The sequence below is a fragment of the Cottoperca gobio genome, unplaced genomic scaffold (genome assembly GCF_900634415.1).
Source record: "Cottoperca gobio unplaced genomic scaffold, fCotGob3.1 fCotGob3_174arrow_ctg1, whole genome shotgun sequence".
Classification (NCBI taxonomy): Eukaryota; Metazoa; Chordata; class Actinopteri; order Perciformes; family Bovichtidae; genus Cottoperca; species Cottoperca gobio.
In genome coordinates, this window is record NW_021166822.1 from 185001 (window position 1) to 202500 (window position 17500).

The 17500-nt window shown below is 39.8% G+C and overlaps 2 protein-coding genes across 2 annotated transcripts in view; one reads left to right on the forward strand and one right to left on the reverse strand.

The window, feature by feature from the left end:
- The window catches only part of rubcnl (rubicon like autophagy enhancer), a 14597-nt gene extending 5447 nt beyond the window's left edge, over positions 1-9150 (reverse strand). The window contains exons 1-13 of the mRNA XM_029426408.1: positions 8980-9150; positions 7453-7534; positions 6334-6559; positions 4534-4805; positions 4167-4234; positions 3749-4037; positions 3172-3217; positions 2994-3099; positions 1976-2112; positions 1808-1872; positions 923-962; positions 604-681; positions 1-121 (exon numbers count right to left, since the gene is read on the reverse strand). Coding sequence (XP_029282268.1) covers positions 1-121; positions 604-681; positions 923-962; positions 1808-1872; positions 1976-2112; positions 2994-3099; positions 3172-3217; positions 3749-4037; positions 4167-4234; positions 4534-4805; positions 6334-6559; positions 7453-7534; positions 8980-8982 — 1533 coding nt within the window. The 5' untranslated portion in view covers positions 8983-9150. The remainder of the gene's footprint in view (positions 122-603; positions 682-922; positions 963-1807; positions 1873-1975; positions 2113-2993; positions 3100-3171; positions 3218-3748; positions 4038-4166; positions 4235-4533; positions 4806-6333; positions 6560-7452; positions 7535-8979) is intronic.
- Positions 9151-12962: 3812 nt separating this feature from the next.
- The window catches only part of lrch1 (leucine-rich repeats and calponin homology (CH) domain containing 1), a 49763-nt gene continuing 45225 nt past the window's right edge, over positions 12963-17500 (forward strand). The window contains exon 1 of the mRNA XM_029426409.1: positions 12963-13347. Within this exon, the coding sequence (XP_029282269.1) occupies positions 13131-13347 (217 nt within the window). The 5' untranslated portion in view covers positions 12963-13130. The remainder of the gene's footprint in view (positions 13348-17500) is intronic.

Below are 17500 nucleotides of genomic sequence, written 5' to 3' on the forward strand. Positions count from 1 at the left end.
CCTGAACTTGTCCAGCTCCTTCACTTTGCTGCACAGCGTCTTCCCGACACAGTTCAGATCAAACAGAGGCTGAAGCCAGATGGACTCCAGCAGCTGTTTGGAGAAATCACTCACAGGATATCTGCAAAGTTATTATTGTTATTACACATTTAATATAAGAGTCAAGTCTGTATGAATTTAATTTAATTTATATATTTGTCTTAGATTTAATGTTAATGGAATCATTACTTGTTCTCAGGTCTTAATTGTTATTTAAACTTCATAATTTAATATTATTTTTTTATTTTATATTTTCATTATTATAATTAAAATAGTCACTTGTAATTGCGTTAAGATGTTTTATTGTTAATGTATTATTATTGTTGTTATTAATAAAAAGTTGGTACTATAAAGTTATTATATATTAATTATATTATTCTTATTATAAAGTTATGTTTTATTTATATAATGCTGGTTTCAGCAGAAGCATCTGTATTAATATGTACCATGTTTATTACTGTAATTAAATATTAATATTACCACCTATAAGATATTGTAGATAATGATATCAGTCAAAGATCTATTGGAAGTTAATATTAATAGTTTCATTATTGTTTTTATTACCTGCCGAAGTCCCAGCAGGACAGAATTCGACCAGGAATCAACGCGTCAGAGCCGCCGTGACAGCAGTCACAGAAATATCTGCAATATAATCAATAATGTAAATACAAAAATTGCATTAAATGTAATATAAAGATATTTTTGTAGTTATAGACCACAAGCACTGCAGCTATAAGATAATAGTTTTTTATTCATGCTAGCTGTGTAGCTTGACGACATGTCTGATATCTCAGCAACTATCATATGGATTATAATGTTGTACAGGTATTTAGCATTTAGCTCTTAGTGTTGCTAATAATGAACAATGAGTTATTCTACATACCTGCCGAGATATTCACAATACCGCAGTTTCTTGATGTACCCTGGTGGCAGAGAGGCAGAACTCACAACTGGATATTGTTTTATTATTCAGACATTACAGGCTTTTAGTTTAACACAAACATTGTGAGATAATGTTATATTGTAATATTTTACCCATGGAAAAATGAAAAGGCTCAATAATACAGAAAACAGATGTTTTATTTATTTTAAATGTCTGTTATAATTTAAAGCCTGTGTGAAGGTTTTAAAGTGTCGGACTTCAGCGCCCCCTAGTGACAGATTTAAAAAGCTTCCAGTGTACATTGATGGAAATGCAATTGTATGCAAATGTTGTGCAGCATTACATACAAAGTCAATGCAAAGACGCAAATATATGAGAGAATACGTCAAACAAACGCGTACTTAGGCGGAATTACTCGAATACGCGAAAGCCTTACAGCCATCTGTGGCTACACTACTGTCATCATAATAAACTTATATTAGTTATCTATCTGTATAAACAGTCGCTTCCGTATTTAAGCCTAATTTAGACGTTATTTTAAGTATTAAAGGAGCGGTTGCAATGATAGAAGATAGATCCAAACTCCATTCAGAAAACAAGCATTTTAAAAGTTGTTTGCTTGTCGTCTTGCGGACAGACCTGACGCAGCATCAACTCAGACTTTGTACAACTCGGCAGCATGATGTAGTTATTTCGGCATCCTGTTGATACCTTAATTGCAATTACATTACTACAAAATAGTTTATTTTGGGTTTGGGGTTTAAAAATAACCATGCATGTAAAATATTTGTTTATATGAAGCACTGTAATATTTGCTAAACACAGTATCGTAGGACAATCACAAATGTTTGATGCTCAGTGTCGTCTCTACAATCCAACACTCACTGGGCTCCACCATCGTCCCACAGCCTGCACACAGGAAGTGCTGCAGAGATATTACTTCACTGCGTCTGCAGGAGGAAACAGGTAACGGTGAACGTCCGCATCTCATCTCGTGCTGCGTTTTTGTTTCCACTTTCTTTGTATTTCTATGGAGTCAGATGTGATAAAGACCTTTGGGTTGGCTGAACAGTGAAGATGATCTGGAAGCGTGGGGGGGCCCAGCTCAGGGATCCTCTCATCCTGGTCCTCAGTCTGATCTCCTCCGCCAGGCTGCCGCTGCTCACCGCCACTTCTCCAGTACCTGGCAGCTGGAGTAACACACACAGCACAGAGGGGGAGGTTCAAGCTCTCATGGAGCCTGTGAACGTGTACTCTTTAAAAGGGTCACACGTGTAACCGTATGTTTAACCTGTGTACTTTCTGCAACAGAACTGCCTCAGGAAGCAAAAATAATTTCTGTGCACGTTCACTTATTTGCATCCTGGAAAAGTTTCACCCTCAAAGTGACTCCATTAATTTCCTGTAAAGTTCTGATTACAGTAGTGCAAGCTCGGGATGTGCTTGTGCCGCTGCTTTTTGAGTTTTGAAGTGAATCTATGCACGCGTTTACGCTACAATCTACGCATCATGAGTGCAAAAACTCCGCATAACATGCAACACATACACACACACACACACACACACACACACACACACACAGATAGTAGTAAATGACATCCTCATCTCTATGACCGGTAAGGTAATGTCAGAGTGACCGTTAGCGGACGTGGCTGCGCTGTTGAGTGGATGTTGATGCATCTATCTACTCTTATGACGCAGACGCTAAGCAAAGTCAGGAGGTGCGGAACGTTTTTTTGCGGTTTTCTACAGAACCACTGATCCAATTAACTTCATGTGCAGCTCTGCACTCCCTCGGGTCCGCAGCAACACACACGCCAAGCAGGAAGTAGATCTATAGAAGGGCTGGCGAGATAATCAAAACTCAGACACACACACACACACACACACACACACACAACGTATGATGAGAAGCACAAACTGAGGGGAGATGAAATACATAATCCAACAAAAGGAGCTTCTTGTTACACAAACAGCTTCAGCTTCATCTCTAAGGTTCATCGCTGTAGTGTCGCCCACACAAGAGTCAAACTATTCTAAAGCTAGAGATGATATCCGGTCGAGTTCTCACCTCCTGCAGGGAGCTACGCAGGCTTTGCCGTCCACGCCGAGGCTCATGGGAAGGAAGCCAGCTCCTCCTGAACTCCAGCACCAGCTGCTGCGCCAGACACTCCGCACTGCATCATGGGACACGCAGATCAGGCCTCACAGACGTATGTTCAGACATTAACTGAAAGTGCTTCTCTTACTTCCTGTGAGAGTCTCTCGGTGTCAGCGAGGCGTCGATGCCGCAGTCTGAAGGTAATTCAGGAATTATGAATTATTGATGAAAAAGTAACGTAGAAGAAAATAATGATAACGATTATTACACATCGCCTTACTCATTTGCAAATGTTACACACTTTTTAACACTTGGTGTTGGCAACACATAAGAATACTGTGTTTAAGGACGTTCACGTTACTCATTATGCAGAATAATATTATATTGTTGTATTTTCATTTTTTATGCATTAATGTGTTCATCAATTTAATGTTGCAGCTGGTGAAGGAGAAGCTCGTGTTAATGATGCTGAGCTGCAGGATCAATAAAGTTTTATTAAACCTATATTAATTCATAAAAATTGTACTTAAGTAAAGTAACTTTGAGAAAGCGTAGCTCCATGTGCATGTTTTGTATTTTAAATATGCACGTAAGGATACTGAGTAAACGTTCTATAATAAAATAAGAATTAAAAAGTATTTCTTTTTGAAATCACACTTACAATCTTTCTCCTGTAACCTTTCTATATGTTGTTAAATCTAAATATACAGAGAAAATAATTTCACCTTCAAATCCGCTGTCAGTGGAGAGGACGGAGAAGGTCTTCGGCGTTTCACGTTCTGCTCCCTCCTCCTGCGTGTGTCGGCGTGTGTGTGCATACGAGTGTGTCTTTCTATAAGACGTGTGTGTGTCGCATCTCTGCTCGTGTGGCGCTCCGTGCTGCACCGAGCTCGTGTTGCAGAGTGTGTGTCGGTGTGTGTCCGTGGTGGACGTCGCTCCATCAGAGGTCAGAGTCCACTTCACAGCTTCCAGCACCTCTAGCATCATGTCCACCACAATGAAGTGAGCGTTCTCCTGCACACAGACACACTCACATGAACACACGGACAGTGTATCAGAGGAGAGGACCTTTATGTTCACAGAAACCTTCTCTGAACATCTTGCTCACATCTTCACCAACAATACTAATGAGCTGTGACGCACCATCTCCAGCTCACAGCTGCTCCGAAAGATGTCTGCAGAGAGTTCTGGGATACCACTGCACCTTCTCTCTGTGATGTGTAGAGGGAGGGAACAGTCACACACACACACACACACACACAGTGATTTCAACATTGAATTAATTTCTGTAACTGTTCTGGTAAGAAATAACGTTTGCCGGGGGATTTTCCTCTTTGCATATTGGATCTGTAAAACATTGTTTGAACATATTAATCAGAAGCCGAGGAAAAAGTACAAAGACAAATATCTATATCTATATCGGTTTTGTTTGTTTGTTTGTTTGTCAGCAGGATTATGTAATAACTGGCCTCATGTTCCCGACAGCCTCAGCACATCGTGCTAATTCTACCTGATGAGGGAGGGGCATCACAGCTGCTTAGGCCCCGCCCTCTTTGCTCCTCAGCCAGTCCCTGCTGTCCGCTGCAGGGAGGGTGGAGCTCAGCGCTGAGGAGACGGATCAGGTGTGACGAGGCGGAGACGCAGGACGGCTTCTTGTCCTGCTGGGGGGGCGGGGGGTGAGAGGAGCTCGGTTTGGGTCCCACTTCCTCCAGACTGGTGACTGTCGGGCCTCGACGCTGATGCAGAGACTCAGAACCCGAAGCAGGAGGCAGAGAGTCCGAGCTGCAAGAAGGTTTCACTTCAGTCAAAAACTTCAACTAATTAAATCCATTCAATGTCATATATTGTAACATTCATACATGTTGTACACACTACAGGTGAACAGGGTCATACATGTTGTACACACTACAGGTGAACAGAGTCATACATGTTGTACACACTACAGGTGAACAGAGTCATACATGTTGTACACACTACAGGTGAACAGAGTCATACATGTACACACTACAGGTGAACAGGGTCATACATGTTGTACACACTACAGGTGAACAGAGTCATACATGTTGTACACACTACAGGTGAACAGGGTCATACATGTTGTACACACTACAGGTGAACAGAGTCATACATGTTGTACACACTACAGGTGAACAGGGTCATACATGTTGTACACACTACAGGTGAACAGAGTCATACATGTTGTACACACTACAGGTGAACAGGGTCATACATGTTGTACACACTACAGGTGAACAGAGTCATACATGTTGTACACACTACAGGTGAACAGAGTCATACATGTTGTACACACTACAGGTGAACAGAGTCATACATGTTGTACACACTACAGGTGATCAGAGTCATACATGTTGTACACACTACAGGTGAACAGGGTCATACATGTTGTACACACTACAGGTGAACAGAGTCATACATGTTGTACACACTACAGGTGAACAGAGTCATACATGTTGTACACACTACAGGTGAACAGAGTCATACATGTTGTACACACTACAGGTGAACAGAGTCATACATGTTGTACACACTACAGGTGAACAGGGTCATACATGTTGTACACACTACAGGTGAACAGGGTCATACATGTTGTACACACTACAGGTGAACAGTCATACATGTTGTACACACTACAGGTGAACAGAGTCATACATGTTGTACACACTACAGGTGAACAGGGTCATACATGTTGTACACACTACAGGTGAACAGGGTCATACATGTTGTACACACTACAGGTGAACAGGGTCATACATGTTGTACACACTACAGGTGAACAGAGTCATACATGTTGTACACACTACAGGTGAACAGAGTCATACATGTTGTACACACTACAGGTGAACAGAGTCATACATGTTGTACACACTACAGGTGAACAGGGTCATACATGTTGTACACACTACAGGTGAACAGAGTCATACATGTTGTACACACTACAGGTGAACAGGGTCATACATGTTGTACACACTACAGGTGAACAGGGTCATACATGTTGTACACACTACAGGTGAACAGAGTCATACATGTTGTACACACTACAGGTGAACAGAGTCATACATGTTGTACACACTACAGGTGAACAGGGTCATACATGTTGTACACACTACAGGTGAACAGAGTCATACATGTTGTACACACTACAGGTGAACAGGGTCATACATGTTGTACACACTACAGGTGAACAGGGTCATACATGTAACTAACAGATATCAGCATGAAGCTTCCCCACTTCATGACTTTATACGAATTACAAAACAAGTACTTTGGATGTTTTCCTGTATGCAGTTACCTGGATGGGGCAGACGTGTCGGCGCCCCCCCCCTGCCAGGAGACGAGCCTGTGGCGTCTGGAGATGACCGGGCTGCTCCTGGGGATGAGGAAGCTTTGGTCCTCTGGACTGTTCGGACTGGAGTGTGAGTTTGATTCTTCTTCTCTGGTTTCTGGGGGCGACAGCCGGAGCAGAGGGACGGATCCTGAACCAGCCGGCTGACGGTGTGAAGAATCTCCTGGAGCGACTTATAGAGAGAAAGAGGAGATCAATATATATATTTATATATATTTCATATCAACTGTCAGTGCTGAAGGTTTCTTACGGACCAGAAACTGAAGCTTAGCTGAACCAGATTTAGATTTAGACGTGTGTTGCTGTCGTAGAGAAGACTGATGTCATAATGATTTGTCCAGTGTGAGTGTTTGTTTGTAACATGTAGATTAAATGCAGTGTTGCACAGCTGCTTCTTGTGCTTCTTAAAGGACATGTGTGAGCCACTAAGACTTCCCAGATATTTAAAATGAATCTGAATCCTAAGTAAAATTATAAACAAGCAGTTTCGCTCAACATTCTGAGAGCCAATCAGAAACGTTGTCAGTAATGTTAATGTGTCTTCTGCCACTTCATGTCTTTATGTACAAACATAACTTCCATACACTTTCCAGCTTTGACTTCAGCGTGCAAGTGGCAGATCGTTAACATACAAACTCATTACAAGAGGTCCTAGACTTGAGCCCTGCGGGACACCACAAGTCTTGTCTCCAACTCTGGTGCTTTGTGTTTTCACTCATTTGAACTCATAGAAGTACATTCTGAAAACGTTAATAACCAGGTGATGAACATCCTGAGAGGTCCGATCTCTCGGCTGTGACCAACAACAGACAATTCATTGATCTTCTCTGTTCTCAGTCGTTCTTGCAAGTTCTTGTTTTTGTTTTGAGTCGGATAGTGGCACCAAATATTATATTCTTTGAGAACTGAAAGATGCTGTGAACCCACCAAGCACACTAGCTTCTCATGTACCTCCATGAAGACAAAGGAACTGTTCCATTTTTCGTAAGCACCTGGAATCTCACAACACGCCTCCCAGTGGACACAGCTCTGTGAACATATTTTAAAGAGTGAAGTGGACGTTACCTGTCAGAGCTGTAGTTCCAGGTGTCTCTGCAGAGTCCACAGAGGACAGACACAGTTTATCTTCCTGGTGCACCAGAGTCTCCTGCGTGAGGAGAAACAGAATCACCAGACTGTCTGCGTGTTGATCCTGAACGCTGGTGTCGACGCTGGTGTAATATATATTATAGTATTATAATATATATTATAGTATTATAAATATATATATTATATTATTATAATACTATAATATATATTATAATAATATAATATATATATTTATAATACTATAATATATATTATAGTATTATAAATATATATATTATAGTATTATAATACTATAATATATATTATAGTATTATAATACTATAATATATATTATAGTATTATAATACTATAATATATATATTTATAATACTATAATATATATTATAGTATCTTTAAATATTTATGTTGTATTTGTTTATTCTATGTTTATGTTGACACTTTACAGTACTTTGTCTATATGTGTATGTCCTCTGAATGTGTGTATGTTGTGCACCAAACACCAAAGCAAACGTTTAGTAAGTGAACAACCTTCTGCAATACATCTGATTCTGATTTCAGAGAAAGAATTGGAAAATATTTACTGGAAACAAATCAAGACAAAGTTTTTCTTTTGAGATTTAAAAGCTTCTAGAAATTTTGACAATTTTTCTTAAATCCATCCAGTGTGCAGCAACACGCAACACAAACCGTATTGTGGCGTCACACAGGATCTGTGCTCAGACTTGTGGAGAAATCTTTTCTTTTAGTTCACACCTAAGTCCACAATTTCCAGCATCTGCGATTAAAAGTAAGTTTACTGATCACATGTTTATCCTCGTGCTGCTATTAATGAAGGAAATTATATAAAATAGTTAAAAGCTGGCGCTCACTCGCTCCACGGACGATCGTAAACTTCTGCTTTTGGTTTCTAACCTCAACATTTCAACACCTGCCTTCTGATTCCAGGCTGCACTCTTTACAACACTGGTCTGCTGCTCAGAGTGTGTGTGTGTGTGTGTGTGTGTGTGTGTGTGTGTGTGTGTGTGTGTCTTGCATCTTTCCAAGTTATGCAATATATTTGACAACAATACAATAAAATATTATTTATTCTTCATCACAAGCGAGTCGTTTCATTGATTCTGTGAAAACTGGAAGAATAATTTTCTCTTTTTTGCTTTTTAATTTTCACAAAATAAACATTTGACTGCAGAAAGTCTCTAAAAGTTAAAGGTTACAGAGAAGTTTTGAGGGTTTTCTGAAATTCTAAATATAAATCTGCAGAAACTGAAGTGTCTGAAGACGGAGGACTGAGAACAATGTTTTGGTTTTGAAAGAGGATGTTTGGGTTTAACATGTAAACTTATTAATTTATAACTTCCTGTGTGAATGCAGAAGTAGACTGATTGTGAGCGACAGCGTCCAGAAGCACCAGGATGTTTCTTATTTGATTAAGAGCGTTGGATCAGAGAACACTGACCAGAACACAAACATCTAAAAAGCCACAGAATAAAACAAACTACTCACCATTTTGCAAACTCCTGAACTGAAGCAGCGACCTGAGAGACTGAGAGACTGAGAGACTGTCCATCCCCCAAAGAACTGCAGCGCAGAAAGGAAGAGAGGCGGTTGGTTATCAGCACTTCCTGTATTTAATAGTGCGTCTCCTCTCTGTGGCTTCTTCTGAGAGCAGAGAGGACATGAAGCTCCTGCTATACTGCCAGTCAGTTCACCCCAAAGAATCAACACAAATGTTAGAAATAAAATGCAGTTTTTATGGCTTATTTCCATGTTTTTACTCATCCTGCATCAACAGCTTTGTTTCTCAAGTCCTCTATGAACTCACGTGATTCCTTCATGTGGAGAAAAGTGATTTTGCTGAAGAACATAAAAAGTAAAGATCATTTGAATCCCTTAGAAATGTTGAACATTGACGCAGGATTAAAGTATTCAACAGAAGATGAGTGTTATATGTAAATCACAGAGAAAGCTACAGTTACATGTTCTGGTTATAATATCTCATCTTCCTCAATCTAACAATAATACAACTTCATTCAAATATTACAGCGTCTCAGCGTCACGTCAGCTGGCGGAGAAGAAAAAGGAAGTCGAAGTTTCAGTGGGTTTAATTTCCCTTCATGTTTGAGCAGAACGTGAAACAGCTCAGATTCAACCTGAGAGGAAACGTGTCACAACTGAACCTGCTTAGAAAACCTGCCAAAAACAAGAAGTTATCAAATCAAATAATGTTTGTTTTACACGACGTCAGCAGGGCTCAGGGCCCGAAGACACCGGGGACTGTCCCTGCATGTGCAAAATAATGTTCAACAAAGTAAAGTGAGGACATGTTTAGAAAATGAGATTTGTTTTGGAAAATTTGAACATTTTTGGAAAGTGATGATATTTTTTCGAAGATTGAGATATTTTTAAGAAGTAAGGACATTTTTGGAAAGTCGACATATTTTTAGAAACTGAGAGAATCTTCAGGAAGTGAGGAATGTTTGAACAGTGAGGACATGTTTAAGAAGTGAAGACATATGAAGGAAGTGAGGACATGTTTAGGAAGTGAAGACATATGAAGGAAGTGAGGACATGTTTAAGAAGTGAAGACATATGAAGGAAGTGAGGACATGTTTAGGAAGTGAAGACATATGAAGGAAGTGAGGACATGTTTAGGAAGTGAAGACATATGAAGGAAGTGAGGACATGTTTAGGAAGTGAAGACATATGAAGGAAGTGAAGACATATGAAGGAAGTGAGGAATGTTTTTTAGAAATTGGGAACATTTTTGGACAGAAGGATATTTTTAGAAAGTGAGGATGTTTTTGGAATATGTCCCTGCAGGTACTTTTAGTGTAAGTCTGTCTAGAAGTCAGTGTTGAATAAGTAAAGTGAGGACATGTTTAGGAAGTGAAGACATATGAAGGAAGTGAGGACATGTTTGAACAGTGAGGACATGTTTAGGAAGTGAAGACATATGAAGGAAGTGAGGACATGTTTGAACAGTGAGGACATGTTTAGGAAGTGAAGACATATGAAGGAAGTGAGAACATGTTTGAACAGTGAGGACATGTTTTGGAAGTGAAGACATATGAAGGAAGTGAGGACATGTTTAGGAAGTGAAGACATATGAAGGAAGTGAGAACATGTTTGAACAGTGAGGACATGTTTTGGAAGTGAAGACATATGAAGGAAGTGAGGACATGTTTAGGAAGTGAAGACATATGAAGGAAGTGAGAACATGTTTGAACAGTGAGGACATGTTTTGGAAGTGAAGACATATGAAGGAAGTGAGGACATGTTTAGGAAGTGAAGACATGTTTAGGAAGTGAAGACATATGAAGGAAGTGAGAACATGTTTGAACAGTGAGGACATGTTTGAACAATGAGAACATGTTTAGGAAGTGATGACATATGAAGGAAGTGAGGACATGTTTGAACAATGAGAACATGTTTAGGAAGTGATGACATATGAAGGAAGTGAGGACATGTTTGAACAATGAGAACATGTTTAGGAAGTGATGACATATGAAGGGAGTGAGGACATGTTTAGGTAGTGAAGACATATGAAGGAAGCAAGGACATTGAGGACATTGAGGACATTTTTTAGAAAGTGAGGACATTTTATAAAAGTTAGGACATGTTTAACATTCGAGCATTTGGATGTGTTGTACATTATGTCAATAAAGGTCCACACAAGTATACAATCCTGTGGGCACACACTCTGTAATCAGTGATCCGCACCGTGGATCTGCTGATGCAAGCTTGTTATGTAATCAGTTGACTCAGCACTCCATGCATGCAAGCACGCACACACACACACACACACACACACACACACACACGCACACACACACACACACACACACACACAGATGGTAGTAAATGAGGGTTTTTACCTTCAACACAAAGCAAGTTCTCTCTGCGTACAGAGCTGAATGCTCTGATCTGCTTTTACTTCAAAGTTTCAACCTTTATTAAGAATAAGTTATTCTTCCTTTTCACATCAATGACTAATTTATCTGCATAAATTATTCTGGCAAAGTTCACAAAGTTGTGGCATTTTGTTGTTTGGTTCTTGGCTGTGCTATGACGGCACTTACATGAGCAAAGCAACCAGGAAAGTGATGAAAATGTAAAAACACTGCCCACTGAAAAGAGCTCTAATCAGCACAAATAAGTGAAATGTGTGCAACATGTTGCTGTTGCAGTATGTAGACTGAAGGGAAAAGTTTACTTTACTTCACTTTTTGTGATAATAACTAAACAGACCAGTGGTTTTTCACTGTGCAGTGCGTGTAAAAAGACTTGAAACACAAGTTATGTCTCAAACTTTTTTGTTTTAAACTCTGTTCTTCCACAATAAAAAGGTAAAGCAGTTTCCCCTGATGGCAGTTAATGCAAGGATTCAAAGACCTTGAACCACCATCAGTCAAATAAACACCTCATGCTGTGAGAGGAATTAAGAGTTTCTGATGGAACTCATCTGCAGTGGTGTAAATAAAAATACTCAAATAAAATACACAAAACTATTACCACCAAAATATACTTAAAATACCAAAAGGACATTTCAGAATAATTAATATAATATGTTTGAATTGTTATTATTGAAGTATTATTGTGTTGGCAGCTGTTTAAGGTGGGGCTTATTTAATAACTTTATACACCACTGGGTAGATTGTGAATTTACTCCAGGTATGAATAAAGTCTCATCATAATTTAATTGTTTATATTTTTTCAGAATCTGCAAATTAACTAGTAACAAAAGCAATTAAAAGTATTAGTAAAGTAGAAGTATAAAGTAGCAGAAAATGGAAGAAGTAAATGTACTTAGTTACTTTCCACCACTCCTCAGCTGTTGCCAAAAACCTCAAAGAGATTATCAGTGCTCCCCTGAGATGCAGTCCTTGTAATTAATTAGTATTAAGTGGTGTAACCTTTTCCAGCAGCCTTCTTGTTGGTTTATGTGCAGCTAAAATAACCATGATTTGGAGTCCAGGTTGTAGAAACAACAGTTATCACAGTCATCTATCACTGTATGTAGCAACACTGTGGTACAAGCTTCTGTAGAACTTTATTCTCTTCTAAAGTGCAGCGTGCTTTGATTCTGTGCAGCAGATGTCGCTGTTTAGTTGTGTTTCCACTGTTGTTATCGTTATCCTGCTGCACACTTCACTGCGCAGCCGCAGTGAGTGGGCTGCGTCAAGTTCAAAGAAATACAGAGTAAAACCGGAAGCGTAGAGAGCCTTTTTTCAGAATAAAATAGGTGAGGAAGTCATTATAATGGAATGAATGGAAATTAAAATCAGCCATCACCTTACATAAGAAGTTGAAAGGGTGCAACCAAAAACAAAATACCATGTTTATAAAAACGTTCTCTAAATATTCACAGAATGTTCAGTTTGTGTTGGTAAATATTTGCCCGAAATTTTATTTCGAAAGGTATGACCGGATAATGCGCCGCTGTTTTATCTTCACGTAACGCGCAGACAGGGAGGCGTACGCAGCGGCGACAATCGAGGAGGAAACTGAACGTGCGGCACGGCTCGGCACGCCTGAAGAAGTCGGTGTCCCGCTGTTCGCCTGAACGTTAGCTAGCTCTGCACGCGCTCTGTCTGTCTCTTGGATATATAACCGACACATTCACACCCGGATATCAGCGGAGAGGGGGGAACATTATGGCGACGTTGGGACCGGAGTCGGCGCGTCCCCAGCTCGTTTCTTCCCCGTCGATCCAGACTCACATCGGCAGCGGTAACCTGCCTCCCAACCGGGGCTTGGAGCGCGCGCTGGAGGAGGCGGCGGCCAGCGGCGCCCTCAACCTCAGCTCCCGAAAACTGAAGGAATTTCCCCGCTCAGCCGCCAACCACGACCTGTCGGACACAGTGGAAGCAGGTAGGGCATCTCTCTGGCATCATCCCGGGGGGGGGGGGGGTTACACCGGTGCTGGGGCGGTAACGACTCCCAACAGCGTTGTCGTTACTGACCGTTATTACACTGCTGGTATTTCCGTTAGTCGTTCAAAATCACTCCCACACTGGGAGTCGAACCCGCGACCCTCACGGTGTTAGCCTGTTCGCTGATTTGTGGCTCATTTGTGTTACAGTATGTGTGAAATGTGGATAAATGAGACGATACATCCACAACTTTTGCTCCACCTGGACCGGATGCACATCTGGATGTGACCCCTCCATTGACTACCTGTCCTGCCCGTCACTGCAGGCAGCATCCGGGTGCTTTCTGTAGACGCTCATGGAAAAAGCTCCTGAAGTTTCCAGCCTGCAGTGGATGTCTGCAGGGTCTGACTGTGCAGTGGGCCTTCAGTGGAATTCCCCACCACTTCCTTTTTAATCCATTTAGAGTTGTAAACAGGCCTGGAGAGCACAGACACACTCCGCTTTATTTACAATACAGATTTATTTTAAACACGTCGTTTACATCTTAGTTACTGGAAGGCACTTAATTACTGAAGTACAAAGTCGAGGAACTTTTACTTTACTTCAGTATTTCCACTTTATGCTACTTTATACTTTACTACAGTCCAGAGGCAGATATTGTATATTTATTTTATAAGAGATTTACATAAATAATAATCAACAATTAGTCGTATTATTATACGTTAAGATAAAACTTTATTGATCCCCGAGGGAAAATTCTCAAGCAGTATATAAAGTAATTAAAATGATGTCCATCTTCACCAGCTGCAACAGTAAAGTGAACACATTAATGAATCAGTTATTATAATACGATATATATTATTCTGAAATGGATTCTGCATGATGAGTATTTTTACTTTTAGTACTTTAAGTGCATTTTGTTGCTAATACTTTTGTACTTTTACTAAAGTAACATTTCCAATGCAGGACTTTATTTGTAAAAGAGGATTTTTACTGTGGGGCATTACGACTTTTACTTGAGTAAAACATCGGAGTACTTATTCCCACGGCTGAAAGGTGTGTAGTAAAAACAGATTCTTGTTTATAGCAGTGGTTCCTCAGCTACACACAGTCAGCTGTTACACTGAAAGCAAATACACCAATAGTGTTGATTCATGAAGCTATTTTTATCCTTCAGGTTTGCATAATTTACTTTACTACCACAAACTCCACTTTGCCTGTAGACATGACCGAGTGTGTGAGTGATGCATGTGAAGACATCGTGACACATCACGTGTCACGACTTGCTTTCTGATCCTTCTGAGACAGTTTGCTGTTTCGAGATGAGAAACCTTAATAACGTGAACTCAAAGTGGCGCTGCAAAGCTTTGAAGAAGAATAAGTACCTTAGTAATAAGTCAGTGCTGACGTCTTTCTTTCACACAGGGTTTGTATTTATTTAGACGGTAAATCACGAGTCTCGATACCGATTCTATACCACGGTAAACAACGTAATAAATCCCGTGTACTTCAACTTACCCTCCTTTTATACGGGTTTTGTCAGGAAGTTAAACATGTCATAATTCCCTCTTTAATTTCTATTTTCTATTGCTGTGAAAACTATATTTATTCAAGTTTCTCAACAGCAAATACGTTTTACAATACTGCATTTGAACACCTCACGATAACGTTATAATTAACATTCAGCCTAATATTCAATAGAACCTGAATGCACCACAGTGCTACTCTATGGAACCTCGCTCCACAGGCTGCTAACAGCTAACGTTAGCTCGCTCTCCTGCAGGTTTCAACACGTATTTGTTGTTCACAATGTGGCTTTATCAGGTAAGACTAAGGTGCGTGTGGGTGTCTACGGCTGGATTGATGGATGGATGTGAAGATAAATTCAAATTCTAAGTATTTTTGAAGAACTAGCAGCAGACACACTGTTCAGTTTCTGTTTCTTCATAACGTGAACTCAAAGTGGCGATTCAGAACTTTGTAGAAAAGAAGAACAACTACCTTAATGACTGTACTGATGCATCTCTTTCCTTTACACAGCATGTCAGAGGGACTTTGTGTTTAGAGTTGAGGTTTTCTCTGCAGCGGTGAGCTACCCATGCCAGCCGTAGTTTCCCCTTCATGCTGCAGTATTATGTGGATCTATATGCACAGATTTAGAGGAGTCAGTTAAGCTGATTTGCTTTAATGTGCTGTAAATCAGTAATGACTTGGCTGCAGGCCGATCACTTAATGTGAGCAGCTGCATCACATTTTAAAGGGTCAATTCACTTCAAATTGCTTCTCAAGGCTTTAAAAAATAACTTTTTGTCAAAAATGCTTGTTATGAAAAATGATGCAGTGAGTTCTGTGGATGGTCCAGAGGAACAGGGACACTCTTCAGATACTATGAGATACAACTTTACTAACCCAGACGGGAATTGTTGTGCATCAGTTGGAGTACAAAGTAGGAAAGAATACAAAATATAAACGGATTATCAATAAGGTGCAAAAACCAAATACACACAATGCCAGAAATGTCACAGGTTAACAGTAAAGATATACCTCATTGTATTTAAAAACTTTACTTTCTGCAACAACTTTGCACAAACCTCGGCATGTAAAACTGAACCCTGTGGATGAAGTCTGTCGTCCTCACAGCAGCGTCTCTGAGGTTCTGTTGCTTCACTCTCTGTAACTGTGTTTATGTACACTAAAAAAGAAATGTGGCTTACATAACCGCAGCGGGTCACGTCTACAGAAACACAGAGCATGAAGTAAAGCGGGAGTTAAACTGGATCAGGGTGCTTTTCCTTATCTTTTATTCTGCTTCGTTGATTCAAAACGGTAATATTTCAGTCTATAGATGGTCAGAAAGTCCTAAACAGAATCCAAGGTGACATTCAAACGTCTTATTTTGTCAAAGCATATCACGATAACTACTTTTTATGGACATGTGAATATATATATATATATATATATATATATATATATATATATATATATATATATATATATATATATATATATATATATATATATATATATATATATATATTCACAGGAATTATTGCGATAAACAATATTATTGTCATTTTAAGATATATAATATAATAGCATATATTATACACCCTTTTGAAAGAGCAATGTGCTTTTAATTCTTAAGAATATTCAGATATTAGAGTTGGAATGTAAATATGAATTGTTTTAATATCTTAAATAAAACTAATAAAATAAAACCACACATCCAAAACGATAAACAAAGTGGACAGTTGTGCTCTGTTGACAAAAAAAAAGCCCAACTGTCATAATGTCAGAGAAAACTCTGCGGTTAATGTAAACAAACGTGCAAGGTCAGCAACAATAATCAAGGTCATGTCCATATATCGTACGATGAATCCTCCTTCCGTCACGATTCCAGTGCAAAATCTATCTTTTGGTCCCTTTTGTCTGCAGTCGCAGGAGCTGCATATGACCATCGTCAGCGTAGTAAACACATGGAGTCATGCATCAGGAGGGGGTGAGCTCTGTTATACATCTGTTTTTAGTTTTATTATTCAGATGCATCCAAAGAAATGGCAAAAAGCTGTGAAGAGGGAACTAATCCTGCAGCCCCCTGTCATTTATCATTTTATTCTTTTATGAGTTAAAAACTATTTCTTTAATTGTCGCGTTGGCCATCAGCGCCCATGTTCAGCAGATAATGATAATAATACATCAAATATTCGGACGAGGGACAAAACAGAGTCGTAGCACAGAGCAGGACGATGGCGGAGGATCTGGTGTCGAAGTAATTCAGATTTAAATCCAATGAGGTGACGTTTAAACGTTTGGTATGAAGCCGTGCGGAGGACGGAGCGCCGCCTGGAAACCTGCAGCTCTGCAGCGAACGCTTATTAACTTTGGCACCCCGAAAGTCATTAATTAAAGGACAACTTCAACTGTGTGTGTGTGTGTGTGTGTGTGTGTGTGTGTGTGTGTGTGCGTGCGCATTTTGAGCGTCAGACAAACGGCTCTGATGTGCAGTTCAGCAGATTTTTGTCAAACGTGTGTGACAGTGACTCACTGTTCTTTCACATCTAATTTCATTTCGTGGGGGTTGATCACAGATCTGGTGTGATCAGAGAGACACACACACACACACACACACACACACACACATTGTGGTTCAG